Consider the following 23,497-nt stretch of genomic DNA (forward strand, 5'->3'; position numbering starts at 1 on the left):
CCATGCATGAAGGCTAACCTGGCCAAGAAGGCTTTATGTCAAATGCTATATGCTCCTACACCATAGATGCAATGACAGGTTCTAAATGAATGTGGCTGCTGTGAGCACAGTCTGGAACAGTCCTGAATGTGGCTGTTGTTAGAATGGTCTGGAACAGTCCTGAGTGAATGTGACTCTTGTGAACCCAGTGTAGAACAGTCCTGAGTGAATGTGGCTCTTGTGAGTACAATCTAGAACAGCTGGACTAAATTTCTCCTCATCTGAGCCTGTTATGCCAATGGATGTACAAACCCAAGCCGGCTGTCGTAAGATTGATTTAAGAGGCATTTGGAAGCCTAGTCTTTGGAACTTAGATTTATTTGCTCTCACATCCAAATATTTACTAAATACATACTTAGTTCCAGTCATAGTTCTAAGTGTCAACACTTAGAGCTGTTGTGTGCATCAAGGCTGACGCTGGCACCCTGCTAGAGGCTCAGAGACAGAAGGGACTCAGTGGGAGGCCTAAAGGAGTCCCGTGACCCTGTATAAACCAGGCGGAGAAGCCAAGGCACCCATTCCTGGAAAATGGCTTTTATAAACTGTAGGACTTGGCTCCTTTGCCCTTGAGAAGAACGTTTTATATACAGTTGTGAGAGCTGTATTATAAAATGCAGAAACTGATATGGGCTGGGGTGCCACGTCAAGACATTAAGGAGAAGGCTCTGCTAAGAACACGAGCTAAGGATACCCCAGGAAGGGGAGTTATCTCCTGTTAGCAGGAGTGATTCTCTCTCTTGATGCTCACCTCACCTCCATGAGTTCCTGCCTCCTGCACAATTGTGATATTCTCTGTGCCCATCTTGGAAGGAAGATATTAGAGAGCATCTGTTTGCTCAGCTCAGAGTCTGTTGACTCTAAAACAACTTGCCTGAAAGAAAAATGGTCTAGTGTATATTTACTATTGAATATAATTTTTCTTAGGAAGTCTGCAAGCCCATTAAATATTAATAGGGATCCTTATTTTCATGTTCTGTTTCAGGTTTGTTTGTAGGAGTGTAGGTCGTTAGCCACTCAGGCATACATTTCTCTCCATGTTCTAGGGCTCCTCTGATGTGCCACAAGAAAGTCCACAGCCATGGAGCAGAGCTTGGGGCCCAGACTCCACAGAGGTAGTTAGCTCTAGCCTTTGAGAGTCCGGGAAAGAGGGAAGGGCTTTGCAAATTATTAAAGTTAAGAGAGTGTGCAATTTTAATTTTTTTCATCTTCTGGGAAACCCAAAGAACCAAGGCATGACTGAAGGAAGCAGCCAGCATTTGGGATAATTTCTAGAATTGACTTGGTGTTCGCAAAGCTAATTAGAGTTCAGACAGACCCTTTGGCTGAAAGCATCATGATATTAAGTTACTGGTCATCATGATATTGAGTTACATGTGTCTGAAATACTTGGCTCCCCTATTAATGAGCACAAGCCTGGAGGGTTGGTCTTTAGATCAGTGCTCAGTGAACAGGAGCTACAGGTAGGGCTGTAATTCCTGCTCCTATATCGAATTGTGGTCTCATTGGCCTGAAGGACATACTGATGTCCTACATATCAGAGGACTTGCTAGAAAAAGGCCTTAGGGCTCAATGGTAGGAATGATCCTGGTATTTGTCATGACCTTACTGAGTTTGTAGGCTTGAAACACATAGAATTATATACCAAGTATGAACAGATAACTTCTAGAAGCATAGGGGTGGTGGTCATCTGAACCTCAGCATTTCACAGAGGTCCAAAGATCCATGTGGAGTGTCTGGGCTGGCCCAGAAGAGTTACAGACACTGGTGCTCATGGGGTTTTGCATAGCAAACCAGGAGCAGCTGTAGACAGGTGCAAGATGCCAGACATGCCTTACCCCCCTTCCCCTCTGATTATGGGTTTGCTGTTCTTCAACCTGAGTTAGTAAACGGCACAGGAATTAGGGTTCTTGCCTGAAGTGTCATGGTTAATAAGCAGCTGAGTTGAAATATAATTTCTAATCTATCAAACAATTTGACACTAAAAATTCCTGCTGTTGATGTTGCTCAGGTTGTTTGCTGAACATGCTAGACATACCTGGTGGCCTTAAACATGAACATACCCTCTCACAGGTCTGCAGACTAGCAGCTCACCATGGCTGCACTGGGCTGTCCTCGGGGTACTTGGTGGGTTAAGTTCTTTCTGCATGCCTACGTCTTGTTCTCATGTCTGGATTTCTTGGCTCATAGGTCTGTCTCTCTGTCCCTCTTGTCCTCATCGTTGCCACATTCACTCCCTCCTCTTTCTCTAATCCCTTTTCTTTCATACCACTTTCTCAAAATAAGATCTCACTGTGTAGCTTAGGCTAGCCTTGAATCTGAAGTCTTCCTACCTCGTCGGCTTCATGGATTCTGGGGTTGTCATCGTACCCACTACACCTTGCTTCTACTCTGTTTTCAAAGGCAGCAGGAACATATGGAGTCTCTATCACAGGGCAGCCCACATTGACTTTTAAGGGTCTTTGTGATTGCCTTGGTCCCATTAGCAATGACCCTTTCTCTGTCATAGTCATAAGTGAGGTAGCGTTCTCTCAGGCTTCTAGGATTAGTGTGCAGACAACATTAGGAATCAGGATGGCTCATGGGTCAGTGTGATGGTTTGTATATGTTCAGCCCAGTGAGTTGGCATTATCAGAATGTGTGGCCCTCTTGAAGTAGGTATGGCCTTGTTAGAGTAGGTGTGCCACTGTGGGTGTGGGCCTTAGGACCCTTGTCCTAGCTGCCTGGGAACCAGTATTCTGCTAGCAGCCTTCAGAGGAAGATGTAGAACTCTCAGCTCCTCCTGTACTATGCCTGTCTGAATGCTGCCATGTTCCCTCCTTGGTGATAATGGACTGAACCTCTGAACCTGTAAGCTAGCCCAATTAAATGTTGTCCTTCATAAGATTTGCCTTGGTCATGGTGTCTGTTCACAGCAGTAAAACCCTAACTAAGATAGTTAGCATGAAGGTCTACACTTGTGTTCTTCTCATGGGTCTCCAGTTTAGATTCTTTTGTGAATTGCATAAGACTTTTCCTTCTTGGGATGATTGAAAGCTCAGCTCTGTGGTATAGCTCTTACCCAGGCAGCAGGGGAAGTGTGCATTCTGTGTTCTTATCTGTCAGAGGCCCTCAGCCCCTCACCAATACTCCCCTTGACACTGCTGTATGGCAACTACAGCTGAATCTCTCTCAGACTTATTTCCAAGACAAGGGTGAGCATAAATACTTAAATGAAGCCACAGTGCTCCACCTTTGCTGTTCAGAGTTCCTGAGCAGTTGATGATGTGAGACCTGAGTTCCAAGATGAATGTGAGGCTGCTTCTGAAATTCTTTCCTTGAAGACACAAGGGCCCACTAAGTTCTCTGTGATGTAAAATCACGCCATGTTGGTCTGGAACCTTACTGTATAGCTCTACTGGTAAGAGATTGGTTGAACATCCAGATTTCTCTCTCTGTCTCTCTCTCTCTGTAGCCAAATTGTCACAAAACTGATTTATTAATTTTCCCTGCAGAAATATCAAGGGCTTAAGAGCTAAGACTTACTCTAAAGGGTTTTAACATGTTTGTCACCTGCGGTTATCCCGGCAGACAACTGTTGGGTGGCTGAGAGCGTATGATTGTTTCATCAGCCAGAAAGCCTTCAATTTCTCTGCTCCTTCAATTCCTTCCCTTAAAAACAAGCACTGAAAAGCTAGATTTTCTGCGCTAATAGACATACTGTGGCAGGGGCAATACAAACAACTCTATTTGACTTGGAGATGCCGCACAGGGCTGTCTTCATTCTCTCTGTGCTTCTGCTATTGCCTGCAATTTGTTTATCTTGCAACTATCAGTTTGTGCGTTGGGAGGAATCATCTTCGGGTAGTAGAGGAAGGAGCCCCTGCCTAAGGGCAAATCTGGGATACCAGATCAGAGGCTACCGAAAGCTCCTTCCTGGCTGGGATGGATTAGCTTGCCAACACCCATAACTTACTTTGCAAAATTGCCAACGTGAGAGTAGCTGTCCAGCCACATCAGCCACCTGGTGGATGTTGACTGATGGCTGTCAGTGTGCATGCAAGGTGGCTTCAGGAGGACTGCCAAAATTGATTGGATGCTGCCTGGACTTCCCTCAGAGCCACTGCAGAATGATGTGATCTGAATGGATAACAACAAGGTTGCATTGCCCTGCAGCCTGGCTTGTCAGCTCTACCTGGACAGCTTCCAACAACAGGAGACATGGGGGAAACTGCAAGATGGCCCTGTGATGTCTGATCTTCTTCCTCAGGCTAGGCTCTGTAGAAAGCCCTGGAGGTTGGGCATGGAGTGTTGTGAGGGAATCCTGGACCCATGTACTGAATGAACCCTTGCCCTTGAGGCCTTCCAAGGACCTCTATAAGGAAGCACAGAGGGGCAGGAAGAACCAGGATATCACCATGTTTTAATCAATGTATTGAAGATTCCAAAATACCTTGATAGAGGTGATGAAGGATTTGGGGACAGGGGTTGAGAACAGCTTAACCACAGATGCCTTCCTGATTCAGGAGCACAGGGATGTATGTCTCAGAGGCTGTTGGATCTAGTAGTCAACACATGGTCACAGTGGATGAGTTACCTCTACTGAATCAGTTCCAGGTTTAATAGTCTCACTGTGAATGCCAACTCAGGGTAGGGGCTAATGAACTCAAGGTGCTTGCGATGCTTTAGCCTTTGCAGCAGGGGTGTGTGCATCTGCCCCGGGGCCTTTGCTGCAGAGAGGCTAAGCCACAGAGAGGCTACAGGACGTGCTGGGCTCTCACGCTTGCTCCTAGGCAACGGTTGGACTCAGGCTCAGTCCCACAGTTCAGTTCCTCAGCCTGACTCCAGCCTTGGCTCCAGGAAGCCTGTGTGGAGGCAGAGGGACAACACCTCCTGCAGAATGTATTTAATACAGACTCCGGCTTTCTGAAAGATCCTTTCCAGATGTGCACTCCAGTAGGCTGCCGGAGCACAATGGCTAAGGTAATTTTCTAAAAACAGAAGGAGGAAAGATCTGTTTTGTGTCACTCCATCAGACAATTACATCGCAGTGCTCCAGCATTGTCCTCCCCAGGGCTAATATTAGAAGCTTTGTTTTTCAAGATGTTTTCATTCTGCTTGAGCTATTAGGAGCAGTACCAAACTTACTGATACTTAGCCATTGAAAAATATGCCTTTTACCTCTACATCTCTTCCATAAAGCAGCTTTATTTGAAATGTCCTTATTCCTCTGATTGAGAGGTCATTGGGAACTCCACAGGTTATTGGATTACTGACTTCTCTGCATCAGCTCCTGCTTCCTGACCTGCTTGGGTTCCAGTCCTGACTTCCTTTGGTGATGAACAGCAATGTGGAAGTATAAGCTGAATAAACCCTTTCCTCCCCAACTTGCTTCTTGGTCATGGTGTGTGTGCAGGAATAGAAACCCTCACTAAGACACCAGATTTCATTGGATTATCAAGTCCTTGAATACCACATGGATTCTTGCGGGGTCCAAAGAACCAAGGGAGAGCCTAGTTCATATATAGGGTCACCTTCTCTTATGTGCATGCCCTGCCCCCACATGTGTCTTCACACTATCTCACTGCTGCCTCCAAGGCAGGAAACATGAAAACAAAGCATGAAGAACAAAGTTTATGCTAGATGACTTTGAGACCCCAGGGAAAAGAAATCTGTACTCACCCCCACCCCCCACCCCCATAGAGCTTCTACAGTCACAGGACAATTCCCTCTCTGACGGATGCCACCCGTGGCCACTGATCTGGGATGGGAAGCCTCTATTGCCTTGTGAGCTGGATGAGGGACCCTTAAGAGAACTCTTCTTCCATATGCTCAAAGGAAACCAGGTGTCTTGACACTAAAATCATGATTAATGGCAGAATGGGACTCGGATAACAAGAACACTTGAAGAGCAAAAAGTAGTTCTTGTTCTTGTTGCAGGCAGCCTTGTGTCCCCTGCGCTTCATTTCTTAGGTTTGTAGAGGGAAACCCCCGGGGCTAAGATGTTAAGCATCGTACTTAGCCACCGTGGTTAGTAAGAGTTCCTGTTGGGGATGAGAGTTCTCCACCCAGGTTCAACACTGCCAGCCATGTAGCTTTCATCCACCCGGTCTCTCCTGGAAAGTCACTTAGACGTCACAGCAATCCAGGAGGAGTTACCAGCCTTGCCTTATAACATGAGTTTTCCTAAAAGTTAAAAAGTAGGTAAAAGATCCCCTGGCCACTGTCCAAAGACCATCTGCTATTCAAGAGGAATGCTCCAAGACGGTCATTATGGTCATATTTCTGTTTACGTCTAGCAGCGTGTTCCCTTCAGGACACATCTCTCTGCATCAACCACCGTTTCTTCAGGCTTCCTGAGGGGCTCATGGCCTTTGCCAGCTTTCTTTTTCTTCCAGGGTGGGGTTTTTCTGTGGCTGACGGCGATGCTTTTCTACATTAGCGTCTATTCATTACCCTTTTCATTTTCTCAGGGAAAAACAATCAGCGCTCATCACTTGCTGTAGTCATGGAGATTTCGTGTCTCCAGAAGAAATCCAACCGCAGAGTTTCTTTGTTAGTCCCCTGCTGGACATTTGCAGGTCCTTGTTTAGATTACAGCACTCCAGGCAGGGAAGCCACCGAAACCAATTCCAGTGTGATTCATAACCCAGGGTCAGCGGGGAAGGTGTGTGCGTGAACGGTATCCGAGGGCTGCTGGGTGCTGGAGCTGTGCATACAGTAGGTGCTCAGGCTGAGAGCCTGCGATCCAGCCACCTATCAAAACTTGACTTCTCAAGATGCATGTACTTGGGAGAGCCACAGCTGCAAGCCCTCCCTGTCTTTCCCACCACAGCAGCATTTTCTGAGGAGTTATCCACACTCTGAGCCTCTCTGTAGCCTACTAGCTCTTTTCTGCCTGTTGACTCTTACCATTCTGGCACATTTTCTCCTTTTATATTTCTCCCTGCCCCTTAGTGCTTTGCTGTGATTCTCCTGGGAACACACACACACACACAGACACACACACACACAGCTCTCAGCTACATGCTGTGTGCCCCATTTCTTCTCAAGCAGTGTGGGTGCACATAGGTCCTAAGCAAATCTTTGCTTAACAGCTGGGAGTTCTGAGTTAAGAGTCCTTCTAACACACGTCTGATCGTGTAGATGTGACAGTTTAAAGTCTTTCCACAGCTCCCATGCCCCTAGGACAAAATCTAAGCTCAGTACATTGAGTGGTTTCTCTTCCAGCCTCACCTGCCTGCCACAGCCTCACCATCCTGGCTGAAATGCCTGGTAGAGCTCCTGGTGAGGCGTGTGCTTAGTGTAATGGTTGAAGGTCGGCTCCGGTGCTGGAGCTGGATGGATTGTGGCCGCCCCCCAACCCCAGCTATGGAGTTCTGCGACTTGGAAGGGTCCACACTGACCTCTCTCTGTCTCTGGCTCCTCTTCTAGATAGTGGGGTCCATGCTCCCAGTTAGTAGGGTTGTTGTGAGAGTTGACAGCACGACCACATATTGAGCACAGAAACTGACACCCAGCACATGCAAATCCTTCTTAACTGTTACCCTAAAATTAAATTACAGTAAACGTGATAAGATGGTGCTGGCCTCTGCCTGCCACAGCCTCCATTGCCTTTCCCTGACAAGTATGTCCCTCCTTCTGCCTCAATCCTGACAGCATGACTTCTCTGAAGCCATTGCATTCATGGGTTGAAAGCATTTTCAGGGTAATTAGTGTGTAGTTTTAAGACCCAGGTTCTGTTGTTTCTTGTTTTCCTCTGGAATGAAGACTTATTTTTTATTAAGTATAAAGTTAGGTTTAGGGTATGAAGAGGGAGATGGGGCAGGGAGATGATAGAAAGGCAGAGTGTGTGAGGGGAATGAGCCCAAACCAAATGTTATGAAATACCACAGGGAAACCTGTTACTTTGCATGCTAATTAAAACATTAAAAATAAATAAATAAATTCAAAGCTTAAAACAACAAAATATCTACCTCCTTAGAGTTGCCAGGAAAAACTAGGTCATTTGTAAAGCTGTTTATTAAATTCTTCATTTGTCTTTGGTTTTACTTTTCTTAGCAGCCTTTTTGAACAGCTTTCAAGGACTTTTTGCTCTCCCAGCAATTAGGAAGTGGAGGCAGGGGGATTGAACTTTAGGAAGTGGAGGCAGGGGGATTGAGAGTTCAAGGTCATTCTTAGCTACTTATCAAGTTGAGGACTGCCTAGGATAATACATAAGACCCTGTCTCAAATCAACAAAACAGACAATAACTAGCCAAGGTATTTTCATAATCCTTTACCTGTTTCTTATGGCTTCTGGACAGATTAAGCTAAAGAGAAGGTCTTTCTCATTGTTGTATCAGAAGCACCAAGACCACAGTATTAGTCTCTGAGCTGGAACTCGTTAGAGGCTTGACCTATGCACCTGACCACTGGCACTCAACACCTGAGGTCTTAGAGGCCTATGATGGGAAGAGATGCTATAGTGGAATGATTCCTCTTTCTTTGGAAAATACTGAAGACCGGGCTGGAGCTGGTGCCACAATACTTTAGTTGTCAAGTAGGAGCCTGGCCCAGAGTACCAAGATTGGACAGCCAAGATACAGTCTGGGCTCTATCCATAAGCCCAACAACATCATCATGTTTCTTCAACATGGTGTTCATTTATCACCCAAGAACAACCTGCTTTATAGCATCTGCTGATCAGCACCGTTTAAATATTCCTGTAGTAGTGTTTCGAAACTGCTACTCTAATGTCAAGCGGTTCCCACAATTCCTCAAAATCCCCACCTACCCATAATGAGCTGCCTCCAGCACACTACTGAATGGAACTCTTACTTCAGTCTTCCATCCTGTGTAATGGAAGTCTCATCATATGACACCCTGTCTCCAAGTGTGAGTGTGAAGAATAGGTGTGGAGCAGATCTGATAGAGCCAGAAATGTGGGTGCTGTAACAGTGATCTTGAACTTACCTTGATTCTGAAACTCTTTACCCATGATGCATTCATTGGTCTTGTTACTAGGGACACAGAGATTCCCTTTGGGATTATTGGTCTCATTAACAAAAGCATTTAAAAGCAGATTCAGAAGGAAGCTTGAGGAGAACCTTACTTGAGTTTAAGAGGAAACACATAACACAAAGTAGGTGAAAATCCTGGCCACTGCCTGGAGAAAAGGTGGAGGAAAATCATACCCTTTGAGTTAGCTAAGGAATACATTTAAAGTTAAAAGGACTCCAGTGGGAGGGGAGGGGAGCTGAGGAAAGTTCCCCCAAACAGCCTTCCATGCACTGACTGTGTGGTCTTTCATTGCCTCCCCTCCATATTCTCCAGCTGCTCTTTGGGCACACGCTCTGCTTGTTGGATAATCTTGGGTAAAGTGTGTGTGTGTGTGTGTGTGTGTGTGTGTGTGTGTCTTCCTTGGAACACTGGCTTCTTCTATGCTAATCTTCCTGCTGCTTTCTTCCGTTCCCAAGCTATGCTCCACAGCCTTTATTCATGGTCCCCTCTCAATAAGCACTCATGGGGGTTATGATGGGTATTATTTTGTTTGATTCTGCTAATCAGGCGTATACTTTCTGCAATATACTGACTCAATTGGCCTCTTATTCCAGGGTCTAGTTGTGAGTCAGTTCTAGGGTTATTAAGCAAGATGAGTCTGGTGGTGTTTGGACGGAGGGTCTGTAATCTGTGTCACAGTGGCATCAGTTAACAGTATCCTCTAGAGACTCAGACACACCCAAGGGCAGGTGGACAGAAGGGGCCACTAGGTCAGGCACTGTTCAGCCTGCCACCACTACCAGCTAGGGTCTGTGTAGACCTGTCTGTGGTGGAGGCAGGCTTTGAAGAGTTAGAAACAATTAGATCATTAACTTTGAAGACCAGAAACGGTTTTTCCCCCCTGAAATTAACACTCCATTCAGGCTGAATGCTATTGGATCCAGTTGAGTAGGCCTGAGGTATCTTTAGGGACTTCTACAGAAAAGAAATTCTTTGGCCAGACTGAAGAAATGCCCAGGTCTTTTGCTATTCTGTGTGTTTAATAGAAGTACAGGGTGCAGCCAAGCCTTGGCTGTGTTTGTGTCCCGGTATTCACATCTGTTCAGTCTTGCTGAGTGTGGGAGGGGTGGCTTGCAGAGCTGCTTAGCTTAGCCAGTGGCCCTGGTCCAGAGTGGCTGAGAGGTTTTCCAAAAAGTTTTTGGTACTGTGTAGAGAAAACAAAGCATATCCCAGCACCTGTGCCCAGACCGCTTGTGATGAGCCTGCCTCCTCGAACACAGAGCCCTTGTGGTGTACTGTGAGCTTTGACCACTAACCAGGCCTTCCAGTGCCTTCTCTAGTTAAAGTGGTAGGAAAGGTTCAAGGCATAGTACTCATATACCTCTAATCCTAGACTTGGGAGGGTGAGGCAGGAGGATTGCAAGTTTGAGGACAGCCTGTACTACACAGCAAGACTTTATCTCAGAAACAAAGCAAACACCCACAACCCCCAAAACCTAGAAGAAATTGAGCCTTTACAAACCTTTAACTCCCTACAGCCTTGCCCACCTCAGAGCAGCAAACTCAGGCCTTCATAGATGAAGCAAATCATAGCTTCTTCCATGGAAAGAGGTGAGATGAGCCCTGGGCATGCCAGCAGCCAACTAGAGTGAGCGGTGCAACAGAGACACATGCCTGTTGTCTGCCGAGTTGCTGGGTAACTCACGTCTCCAAGTTCACCGTGTTCTCCCACAGAAACATGGCCGCTGACTGCCAAGGTGACCTCACCAGAGGCCATTTCTTATTCAGGATTTCCCCAACAATATCCCCTGAAGATCTTAGAAACAGCCCCTTGGGTAAAACCAGCCCTCTCCCTCCTCAGACCAGTGAGTTGATGGCTTCCCTTCACTTGCTTCTGTGTCTCTCCTCTTTCGCCACTACCCATGGCTTCCCAGTGAATCTGCTCTCCCCTGGGGAGTTCTCTGAGTTCCAAAGGGCCCTGAAGACAAGGCACTGAGCCGCAGGCGTCTTTGCCCATAGGAAGCCTCTCCCACCTCTCTTGGATTTCCCTTTGCTCCCAGAAAAACTAGCTCTTTAGTGCGAGGGGCGAGGGGATGAGAAAAGACTCGGGAGACAGAAGCATGCATATTACAAGGCTCTAGGAATTATGGGAGCAGATGGGCTGTAGGATCCAATTTTGATGCCAGGAACATGTTTCTGTATAAAGTAAATATTTTCCCAGTGTGGATCTCCGGTGAGAGTGTAGAGAAGCGTATTTCCTAAAGATGCAAATAAGTCTAGTCAGAAATAAATATTGAATGGAAACTTCAAAGCCTCTAGATTTCTCCAGTTATAGACCCTGAAGATTTCTGTCCAAACAAGCAGGCACACACAGGTAGATGAAGGGTCGGGGAGGGGTGAGAGGGGGATTGAATACACCTGTATTTCTGTGTGTGTGTGTGTGTGTGTGTGTCTGTGTGTGTGTGTTCCCTCACACACAGGCATGTGTGTGCATGCCTGCGTGCATGTTGCGGGTGGTGAGGGATAGAGAGAGGGAATAAGAGTAAAGAAACATATTGCCAAAGGAATTATTGTTATGTCTGTCCAAAGACTTAATGGTTTTTTTCTCTCTTCATGTATACTTTCCATTTGTCATAGATGCATAATATATATATTTATAGACTGTGAGGTGAGGTGATGTTTAAATACACACACATATGCAGTGTATAATGATTTGGCTAATTGGTGTGTTCATTTCCCCAGAAATGTATCATGTCTTTGTGAACTGTGAACATCCAAAAATCCTCTCTACTTACTGTTTTGAAGTACACAATTAAGTATGAGCAGCCACAGTTGCTTCCTCTGCTGTGAACCATGAGAAGTTGCTCTTCCGAACAGCCACACCCCTGAAGCTATTACCAGCTTCTCCCCTCATCCCCCTCTCAGACCTGAGGCCTGGAGTGTCTTCAGTGTCTCCCCACAACCCCTTTTCTGTTGCAGATCTCGCCTTGCAGATTTTTTTACCAACTGCCAGCCAGAGTCAAGGTCTGTCAGCAGCTGTCTTAAGGAGAACTACGCAGACTGCCTCCTTGCCTACTCGGGACTGATTGGTAAGACCAGGGGAGGTGGGAAAGGCAGAGGAATCTGGATTACAGATGTGCTTAAGGCAGCTTGCAGTGTCTACACAAGAAACAACTTCCCAGTGGACTTTGTTCTGGAGGTTTGAAGACAGTGCGAAGGAAGGAAGGAAGGAAGGAAGGAAGGAAGGAAGGAAGGAAGGAAGGAAGGAAGGAAGGAAGCAACATGCCAGAGAAGGGAGAATCTGGGCTAATTATAGATCCAGGAAGGCTATAAATTTTAATGAAGTTGAGCATCTCCATTGGGGAGCTAGCCACACACAGCAAAAGCAGGGGTTACATGTGTATTAGAAGAAGAAAACAAGTCAAAGAAAGATTATTGAATTTGGGAAGAAGGAACTTGGAAAATCCAAGAAACTGTATACTTTAGGGAACTTTGGGAAGAAGGAACTTGAAAATCTAAGAAACTGTATCTGAGAAATGGCCCCCTGGAAATGAACCCCCCCCCAATACTGAGGAGCTCCTTACCAGTGTTATTCTTGGCCGTTTGACTCCTGTTGTGCATGGGATTGTTTAAAATTACTTTCCTTGTAAATAACCTAAAGCAGAAACTGTATTTTCTAGCTTGGGAGGCTTGTGGCACTAGGCTAGCCATATGCTCGGCAGTCAGGAGAATAGTAAAATTAAATAACATTCCTTGGGGAAACATCCAGAAAGAGGCAGACTTACATCTGGGGTGAACAGGGCTGGCAGGGAGAAGGGTGGCTGCTCCACGTTGCAGGAAGAAAGGGAGCTAGCTGTCCTTGTGAAGCTTCTCTCTCAGAGCTCCACCATAGATGGCATTTGAGAAGGAATATAGGGTGAAGGCTGTGGAGGGTGAGAGAAAGCACAGCTGTCACACAGCCCTGGCTCGGTGGCATCTCCATCCAAGCATCTGTGACAGGGTCATACACATCACCAGCATGAAGACCCTCCCACCTAGAGTGGCAACACAAGCTAACAACAACCTCATCACCAGAATGTCTCCAGTAAGAGTCTTTGATTCCAGTGAGCGAGTGTGTAGTGCACTCCCGACTTTTTAAAAGGATAACCTGTGCTCCCATGTGTAAAACCTTTAAAATCCTGCCTCAGTTCCTCCAGGTATGCACCATTTCTGTGGTTCCAGCCAACATGTGCACACACCCTCCATAAGTTAGAACGGCAGAAATATAGTCATGGTCTCCCTAACGAAGGTCTTAGTCTTCACCTAGGATGATGTATGAATTGTGGAGTTGCAGAAATAACAAGTGCAATTAAGACATATGTACTGTTTAAAGAGAGTAAAACACTTTAAAAAAAAAAAAAGAAGAAGGAAAAAGGAAAACTGAAACCAGGACTGCTCCCGGGAGACAGTGTTAAGTCTCTGCAGATGGAGTCATTGTTACTACTTCAGTCTGAGTCCTTCCAGGAGTTTATGCTCATTAACTCCCCGGTGAGCCAAGGCGAGGTACTGCCAGCATTTTTGTGAGATCATTCCTAGGCTTGGCAAACCTTATGTGCCTGAGGACAATGAAGTGGAGGGAATGGACGGATGGTAGAAGGAATGTGTTGGGCCAGCCAAAGAGTATTTCTCTCCTGGGCCTGTATCTTTTCTTCTCCATGGCTTTTGGAGTCAGTGGCTCCTAACCTCTGCACAAAGCTTGCTCCTGCCTTTCGGATGCCACTGTGGCATCAGAAGTCCAGTAGCTTTGACCTCTCCACTCTGTTCCCAGTGTCTGGTGAATTAGACCTCTCTGTAAGGTGCAGATGAAAATTCTCATGCTAATAATGAGATTTGAGGGTTTTTTTAAAAAAGTAGTAGTAGACTAGTAGGATCATGACAAATGCCTTTGACCCCAGAAGAGTTTCCAAAAACTATGGTTTTATTTGTAGCTAAACTCACCCTCTGGATTTCTGACCACCTACTTCTTCCACAAAAGCAACTAGAAACAGAAAGTTCTTGGCATCCGTGGGCATTGCCTGCTATGAGCCACCCAGGAGAAGACATTTGGATTTTATTTAATATAAATGCATTGTATATGTCTCCCAGTGGAGAACTCAACAGAAAAACCACAAGTCATAAGCAGGACAGCCCACACAACATCTCTGTGGGAACATCTACATCTCTGTTGCAGATCCATTGACAGTACTTGAGGGGGGAGTTCCACTGTGTTTGTTTGTTTTGATTTGTTTTTGTTTTTTGTTTTCTTGGTTTTTCCTCTTTCCTTCCTTTCCTGTATTATTCTTTCTTCTTTTGATAAGGTCTCATGTAGTCCACTTCTCAGATTCTTTTTGTAGCTAAAGATGACCCTGAACTCATCTGCCTCCACTTGCCAAGTGCTGGGATTACAGATGTGCACCACCACACCTGGCTTATGTGCCACTATAGATCGGACAAGTTCCTACCAACTGAACTACACCCCAGCTTTATTTCCATCTCTTTCTACTATGGACAACTTTATTTTAATCAGTTGAGAATCATGGGATGGTAGCCTCTTTATACAGATTTTTAGACATTCAGGATATGGTGACCTCATTGGAGGAGTCCACAGTTGCCCGTGTTACTCTAAAGAAGCCATTTGCCTCCAAGGAAACTGCGTTAAAAGCATAAAAGAATTCTTAAGATATGTGCACCCAGTACTCTCTATTTATGAAAATTAATGACATTTTCTAGAAAATGCAAGGGATTTGGCATCTCATAGATTCTAAGTTAATTCTCGCCTTCTCCACGACATCCATACCATTTGTGCAGGAAGAAAATACCCTAAACACAGCCCAAGGAGTTTGCTTATAGTTTTTTAAGTAAATGTATAAATTATTTTATGTGCTCAAGATAAATTGCCAAGAAAATGCACCACTTAACATAATTCCCTGCCCAGAGACCATGGTGTTTGTGATTAGCTGTGACATTTCTACTGTCAGAGCAGTAGAGTTGGTTTCTTTTTTTTTTTTTTTTTTTTTTTTTTTTTTTAGGCCACTGAAATGTCTATGTCAACGCAGGAGGGCAACATGCCTTGTCTTTTTCTCTTTCAGGCACAGTCATGACTCCCAACTACATAGACTCCAGCAGCCTCAGTGTGGCACCGTGGTGTGACTGCAGCAACAGTGGCAATGACCTGGAAGACTGCCTGAAATTTCTGAATTTTTTTAAGGACAATACGTGTCTCAGTGAGTTTTTTTTTCCCCTCTTTGAGTGAAAGCTCTGCCTGCAATGTCCTCCCTTACCTTCCCTCTCTCCCTCCCTTTCCTGGTGTCTGGTGGATGCTTGCTTCTTTTGGCACACTCCGTGACGCAGCAGGGAGCCACACAAGTGATGAATTAGGTGCTGCCAAGACTGTGATCCCAAAGGCTTATGAGGACAAGAGAGTCAGATAACCTCAAGGGTGTACTGTGTGGGAAAGAACGCCTCTACCCACAGATCAAATTCTGATCCTGGCAGCCAGTGGAGAGTCCATTCCCAGGTTCTGAAAACCTGGTAGGAATTTACAATATGAATGGGGTGCATAGGACAGGCCTCGGAGGACTCTTCAGGGGGAATTAGAATGTTAAAATCAACACCTCCTTAACTTGTCAGGACTGGCTCGGATAGAAGCAATGGATCTATCCTGATTGGGCCATTCACCAGGGTTACTTGGGATGGGTTATCTTGGAGTTGAGAGATGAGCCTTTGTGAGCAGGGTACTACTCCTCTTTGGGAACAGGGCTGGTTACTGCTGTGGTACTCTTCAGGTAATTTGGAATCCTGCTTGACAATGGAACAGGGATGTACTGATGTGAACCACTTGCATCTGTCAGAAAGATTTAAAAAGCAGGACACCTGGTCACCCTCCCACATGGCTCCATGACAGTCAGCCATATTTGTTTGGACAACTCTCCAGCTGAGACACCAATCATGTTGAAAGGGATATGGAGTTCATGTAGTTTGGGTTTCCTTATTCCACACGAGAACACCAGAAATGCAAGTGTCATCCCCAGGATAGCATAGTAAAAGAGTAGCATTGTCTCAGACCCTGAGTGGTAGAGTTATATGTCCCAAAGTGTGGGTCCTTGAGCAGCATCCTAACTCCCAAAGACCTTGTTCATGACTGATATTGAAGGACCAGTTGTCAGAAGTATAATCCTGGATGTTAGGGGCTAGGTCTGACTTCTTAGTGACAAGCATAGAAGTTCAGCCATGCCCTTGAAGAACTCTGTCGTCAAGTAATAAATTCTGCATGATGATATGTGCTGACTGGTGTTTGAAGAATTAGCTAGTGATGTACTCACTATATGGAAAACATCTCATGTATTAGTTTGGGTTCTCTAGAGTCACAGAACGTATGGATAGTCTTTATATAGTTAGGGAATTTCTCAATGACTTACAGTCGATAGTCCAACTCCCCAACAATGATCAGCAGCAGCTGAGGATAGAAGTCCAAGGATCTAGCAGTTTCTCAGTCCCACGAAGTAAGCAGGCAAGGAAGAGTGAGAGCAAGAGAATCTTCCTTCTTCCAATGTCCTTATATATCTCCATCAGAGGGTATAGCCCAGATTAAAGGCTGTAGGTCTCCAGCAGAGGGTGTGGCCCAGATTAAAGGTGTGTGCACCCATGCCTTTAATCCCAAATGATCTTGAACTCCTTGTCTTGAGATCTCCTTGTCTTAGCCACTATGCTTCAAGGTCTCCATGCCAAGATCCAGGTCATAAACTTATATCTCTGAGCCTCCAAATTAGGATCATAGGTGAGTCTTCCAATTCTAGACTGTAGTTCATTCCAGATATAGTCAAGTTGACAACCAGGAATAGCCACTACATCTCATGAGCATTTCACTAAAATTTCTCCGTCATGTCCCCCATGGAAAAGTAAAACTCAACTTGCTTGATCTGTGCTTCAAACAGTTCAGCTCCAAAGCATCACCTTGGTCTTCCAAAAAAAAAAAAATGGACTTTTGAGTTCTTCCTACACAATGAGCCGTAAATACAGAAGCATGCGTGGAAACATTGGGTGTACCAGTGTGCTGTGCTTAGACCTTTTGTTTGAACTCTGTTTTGTGCATTCTTCCCCTCACATCTTGTTCCCTTCTGGTAGAATACAAGTTTTAGCAAAAAATAAAGCAATGAAAACTTTGTTCCTCAGAGAGACATTAAAGTTGTCCCTCTTTGGCAGCATTTTGGTAAAGGGAAGAATGGTCTTATTAATGACTTTTAAATAAAAACAAATGCCAAAGCCAGCCAGAAGTTTTCATAATTGTTTCATTTATCCTAGTTTGGATGGGGCACAGGGCTGCAAATTCAATGTCTTACAAGGGGGCCTGGAGTAGGAGCTGTAACAGATCCTTAAACGTGACTCGTGCATGGGAACGCCAGTCCACTTTCTTCCAGTTAGCCAGGCTTCTCTCAGATTCCCCTACTGTAAGCACAGCTACAGTTGGTTGTTCTGTCATAGTTTGGGAATGGGAAATGATCATTTTAAAGCCAAGTGCATGGCTGAGGTATAGGGATGAGAGAAGACTAAGGGGAAAGGGGAGGAGAGGAAGATTTGTTCCACCCCAGCATCCCTGGACCACTTTATCTTGACCCCAGCCTCCTTTCTCCTGGCATTTACCACTGCCCATATATGGTAGGTTTTGCTGTTTTGACTTTGTGGTCAGAGTTCCACTTGGGGATGTGACTTTGGTCTTATGTCACTACTGTTCAAGACATTATGAGTAGTACACAGAGCCAAACCTGAAACTTAGTTATGTTGGGGACATTTCAGTGGACGAGCAAGAAAACAACTAAACTCAAAGGGACTATGTCAACACTCTGGGCAAGCAAGGGTAGTCTTCACATCAACACCCCTGGGAAAGCTACTGTGGTCTTCACATCAACACCTCTGGATATGCAAAGGTAGCTTTACATCAACACCTCTGGGAAAGCAAGGGTAGTCTTCAAAAATGACAGCTGTTTCTTGAGTCTCTCCATCTAACAAGGAAAAGCAGACCCCTGAGTTCTTGTCCTGAGATCCCTTAGGGACCCTGGTCTACAGGTTTGCCTGTCTCGAGGATCTGTAAAGCACTTAAGCCACAGGGCCTAGCAAGAAGCACGAAGCTGCATTTGTATCATTTGGAAGCATGAAGCTGCATTTGTATCATTTCGAAGCAGGAAGCTGCATTTGTATCATTTGGAAGCACGAAGCTGCATTTGTATCATTTCGAAGCTGCCTCTTACAGAGCCCCCAACCCCTCCCAGTGCAGTCATGGAAAACAAGCTTCCAATTTTACTAAATGCAAAGAATGACAATGTTGAAACAAAGTGTCACTTCTGAGAGGAAGATTAGGGTTCAGTCACTCTGTCTTACATATCAAAAGTGCCAAGTAAGCGCCATGTATTAGCAATTTGCACTTTTGGGTCCCAAATGACGGAGTCTGATTTCTTATACAATGCATATGAAATAAAAAAAATTCCTAAATCCAGGGCAAATCCCCGAAGACCTGATTAAAAACTGTTTTTTATTCATTTTGGGAAGGGAACAACACACAACCAATTTACTCTTGCCATAAAAACAATCTAATCCCATGAAATTATAATAAGCTTTGAAAGTTTCACGTTTCAAACTTTTCATTTAGACAGGGCTGTGCCTATCTAATTATGCAGATTTTGTTTGGAAGACTGGAAGCAGAAAGGAGAAAAATAATCATACTTAAATTTTCACAGATATCGATGAGGTTTGGGATAGATATTTTTTCTTAAGAAAGTGACTGCATTCTCCTGCCAAGTGAGGGCGAGCCTTAGCATTGCCTAGCTTCAGGGTAAAGAAAACTCCACTGGCTAATTTCCATTTGGCATAGAGTTCTTATAGAGTGTAAGGATTTTTTCTCTTGGAAAATGATGTAGTTGTGATGCTACTTCTGAGTCTCAGGATGACTTTCAAAGGGCTCACAATAAGTTCTTGCTGTGCTCATGGTAGAGTAAGTGTCTTGCTCAGGTTTTAATGAGTGGATTGATTTTTGAGCACTGGATCCAAGAGATTGGTTCTTAGCACCAATTAGGTAGACGTGTGGAGAGGTGGCTAGGTGAGTGGAATGATGGGTGGGGTAGGGGTGGGTGGGATTGGGGTGTGGGATGGGGGAGATGGGGAATGAGGGAAGAGGGGATGGGATGAGGGGTGGGGAGATGAGTGGGATGGGGTGGGGGATGGGGGAAGGAGGGTGGGATGGATGGATGGTCAGTGAGGAGCTGGTGACTGGGGTTGTTCTGACACATCCAGTGTTACAGCCAGAATTCCTCCTCCTGTGTGTCTTTGGCTGTGTGCATCCTGCCTGTTATGCTATGCTGCCTCTGAAATGGGATTTCCTTTTGTTCCACCACAGAAAATGCAATTCAAGCCTTTGGCAATGGCTCAGATGTGACCATGTGGCAGCCAGCACCCCCAATCCAGACCACTACTGCCACCACTACCACTGCCTTCCGGGTCAAGAACAAGCCTCTAGGGCCAGCAGGGTCTGAGAATGAGATCCCCACACACGTTTTACCACCTTGTGCAAATTTGCAGGTGAGAAGTGGGTCTTGGTTTCCTATCAGAGCTGACTTCCGGGAGGACAGTGTGCTCATTGTTCAAAAGGTTCCTCTCGGATTTGAAATCCTCCCCCCCCCCAAAGTCTTTGTGTACACATGTGTTCATATGTATGATGCGGGAGCCCATGGGCTATAGCATGCGTGTGGTGTGGAGGTCAGAGCACACAACCTTGGTGTCAGTCTTCTTCCTGTGTTTGAGACAGAGGCTCTAGTTGGCTCTATGTAAGCCAGCCCAGTTGTGAGCTTTGGGATTGACCTGTCACATCTAAGGTTGACCCATCCACATCTTGGCCTCCTACCTCATAAGGGTGCTAGGATTACCAGTGCATGCCTCTGTCTAGCTTTACACGGGCTTTGGGAATATGCACTCAGGTCTTTATGTGTGTGGTGAGCCCACGGAACTGTTTCTTCAGATTTGCATCTGGAAGATGTGATGTCTTCAAGTGAAGACAATCGTGGTACAGACTGCCACTTTCTGAGGACTTTGGTCAAGTGTCTGTGCAATGAGGGGTCTGGGCAGATGGACTGCTAAGTTTTTTGTTTTTTGTGTTTGGTGGGGGTGTTTTTGGTGAGACATGGTAGAGCTGAGTTGGCACTATATATTTGTAGCCGATTCTGTGTTCTTGATAAAGCAAGAACGTATCAAATAGAGGGAGTTCTTTTTTAGCGTGTTACCATTATAGCCATTCAAACCTCCATGGACTGTTTCACTGCCTCTGAAGGTAAATCAGAGGAGGCATTGTTACTAGCTGCTATGTGGAGTCTCAGAAATACTAGTTATTTGCAAAGCAAAGAAAAATAAAAGCTTTTTCAGTGTAAGAGTGCCATGGAAAACCTTGTGTGTGCCCAGAGTCCAGTGACAGTGATCAAGAGACTTCAGGCAGACCCACCCAAATATGCCTGAGTAAAAGCAAAGTATAAACAAGAAAGTTTCTGCGACACAGGAAGTGCCTCAGGCCCAGGAGTGCTCCAGGCTCAGGGAGTGCTCCAGTCCCAGGGTGTGCTCCAGGCCCAGGGAGTGCTCCAAGCCCAAGGAATGTTCCAGGCCCAGGGAGTGTTCCAGTTTCTCTTGTTTTACTGAGTTCTCATTGTATGGAGTATTCAACTGTCAACAAAACATTAGTTCTTTGGAGATTTGCAGGGATTCCCATGCACTTTGACTCTTTGGGTGCTCTCCAGATAGTTCACAGAGGAGGTCAGTTACTATAACATAGTGGTCTAGCTCTCATATCTGAGGATATAGGCTTCAGGAATATGATGCTTCTATCCAAGTCTGAAGAGCTGGTAGATCACAGAAGCAGTGCTGGGAACCCAAGAATGTCACCTGTCCATGGTTGTTCCCATACGTTGAGGGAGAAGGAAACCCACAGCAGCTTCTGCCTTCTGCCACTCGGGGAAAGGGATGTTTAGGCTCTCTGCTGTTCTTCTGATTGTTTCAGGGTCTTGAGTATCCTGACTGACCTTGAACTTGCTATGTAGCTAAGGTTGACCTTGAACCTCTTGTCCTCACTGCTCTGCATCTGGAGTGTGGGGTTGCAGATGTGCCAGCATGCCTAGTTTATGCAGAGCTCATGGTAGAGCCTGGTGTGTTACTTTCAAGTGTTGTAACAGGACCTCAGTCTTACCACAAGAGTGCCTCTCCTTTCCATGTGACTGGCAAGGGTTGTCTGCCCAAGAACTCTTAGAAGGAACTTTTGTATGAATGCCTTCTTCATTTGCAAGTGCCATCCTCCCTACAAAATGTCAATCAGTTTTCCCATCTAATTTGTATGACACCACATTACACTCAGTGCCCTTCATCTGAGCTTCAGTCTCTGTCTCCTAGTCCTTCTGGATTCCCACTCCAACACTCAGTTTCAGACACACGCACACTAGATAGCAGGGAGAAAGTCAGACCACACAGCCCAACGTCAAACTCTGTGTCCTTTGGATTTCGGAACCACTTTTGAGCCCTTGTCCTCTCCAGATCCCCATCTGTAGAGTATCAGAGCTGGGAGGCCACAGGGGGAGTGGGCAGTGACATCTACTGCCCCCCCCCCCTTTTGCAGCAGGGCCCTGAGTCTGAAAGAAGAGATTTGTTGAGTCTCCCAGCCTCGTGAAGGTGACCTGAAGTCAGAAGTGACAAGGTCATTCTCTTTTGCCACTGGCTTTATTGCTTCTCCTTGCTAATGCATGTGCACACAGTCAGCCTGCTGCAGATGCACACAGTCAGCCTGCTCCACATGCACATAGCCTGCCGCAGACACACAGTCAGCCTGCTGCAGACACAGTCAACCTTTGCTCCCTGTGTCTCCTACCCTCAGATGCCAGTGTCAGTAAACACAACAGCCAGATGGAGGGTAAGACCGTGCCATCCATTATAAGCTAAGGAAGGTGATGAAGTCAGAAGTGCTTTCTGATCAGGAAGCAGGAGGCTTGTGCTTCAGCAAAACCTGCATCTGTACGTCCTGCACACATTTAGATACACAAAGCGTGACTCACGTGCCACCTAAGGCCATTATTACGTTCCCTCTGACTTAAAAACTTCTCAGTGAAGGAAGCCTAATGGGCCAGATGCTGCTTGCCTGCAGTTTGGAAGGTCAGGTGAGGTAACCAGGTGACATCTCAGGTGAATACAGGAAGCTATGGCATTCCAGTTTCCTCCTCTGTTAGCCACGAAATGTGTCCTCTGCTTTCCAGTTCTTTTCCACATCCCATCCAGGCTCCTGGCTTAGGTTCTTGTGATACACATCTCACCTCCAACACAGATATGCCCAGCTATCCCTCCCTGCCAGGAGGACTCTGTGTACCGCTGCACAGTTGCCCTGGCAACGCTGAGGCACACAGGAGCTCCATTCCCCAGAAACCATGCCTTTCCGCTCCCTGTGTTAGCATAGGAGCTCTGCTTTGTAAATAGAAGGACAAAACTAAAATTATAGCATGATGTTCATCACAGGACTACCTCTGTTGACTCCGCTGAAAGGGCTGAAGAGATCGGATTGACTGGGACTAAGGATGGACACATTTCCTTGTGATACACAGTGGAGTTTGGAAGCACCTGGCATCTGGGAAAGGATGTCTCGGGGGTTTCACTGAACCCGTCTTTACACCCGAGACACAGATGAGAGTGTTAGCACTGTGGTCTTAGCAGATGTCCTGATTCTTGTCCTTCTTGTCCCATGAGCAGGAGCATTTTCTCGGTAGTAGAGCTCAGTCAGAGAGGCTGAAGGGATGCTCCAGGACTACATGCAGAAATGGCTCTCTCTGTGTTGACTGTCACATGTGTGTCACATGACTGGGCTGTTGCAAAGATGAGAGTGGTGCTCCCTGGCTTTGCTCTGAGATGGGGGTCTGGGGTGTGCACTGGTGGAAGACAGAGCTGACAGGTGGAGAGTAGTGTAGTCCATAATCCCAAAAATCTGTTTCCCCTTTCCTCAGAGCACCCCTGTGGGGCAGACGTGGCAGGCATTCCTTCCCTTAACACCTGAGAAAACTGAGGAGACAGTGACTTAGCCTGAATCCGTGTCTCGGATGGGCTGGTCTCACAGAGTGGGAGGAAGCACAGGACAGGAGGAGGAAAGGGATGCTGTCATAGGTCATGCTGAAGGTCGACACCAGGAGCAATGTGGCGAATCTAAAGTCAGCACTACTAGGGCTGCTTCTGGCCTCGAGTCCAGGACACAGGATAGGGAGAGCTTGCCAGTAAGAGTTTTGTAGCTGGATGACCTCTTTAGGGTGACCTACATGAAGAATGGCTGAAAGACAATTTGAGGCCACAGATTGGGGGTTGGCGGTGACAAGTGAAGGGCCTTCACCCTGAGAACATGGTCGCTCTGGCTGATTTAGGGCTCTGCTCAGCACGGGGCTCCCAGGAGGCTCATTCTCTCTGCATCTGCCTTTCCTTTGTGCCT

At 46.0% G+C, this 23,497-nt stretch overlaps 1 protein-coding gene across 1 annotated transcript in view; it reads left to right on the forward strand.

Moving 5' to 3' along the window:
- Positions 1–23,497, forward strand: part of Gfra1 (GDNF family receptor alpha 1) — a 215,915-nt gene that overhangs the window by 164,622 nt on the left and 27,796 nt on the right. The window contains exons 6-8 of the mRNA XM_052182664.1: positions 11,977–12,086; positions 15,105–15,239; positions 19,403–19,584. Coding sequence (XP_052038624.1) covers positions 11,977–12,086; positions 15,105–15,239; positions 19,403–19,584 — 427 coding nt within the window. The remainder of the gene's footprint in view (positions 1–11,976; positions 12,087–15,104; positions 15,240–19,402; positions 19,585–23,497) is intronic.

Source organism: Apodemus sylvaticus, chromosome 1, assembly GCF_947179515.1.
Source record: "Apodemus sylvaticus chromosome 1, mApoSyl1.1, whole genome shotgun sequence".
Taxonomy (NCBI): Eukaryota; Metazoa; Chordata; class Mammalia; order Rodentia; family Muridae; genus Apodemus; species Apodemus sylvaticus.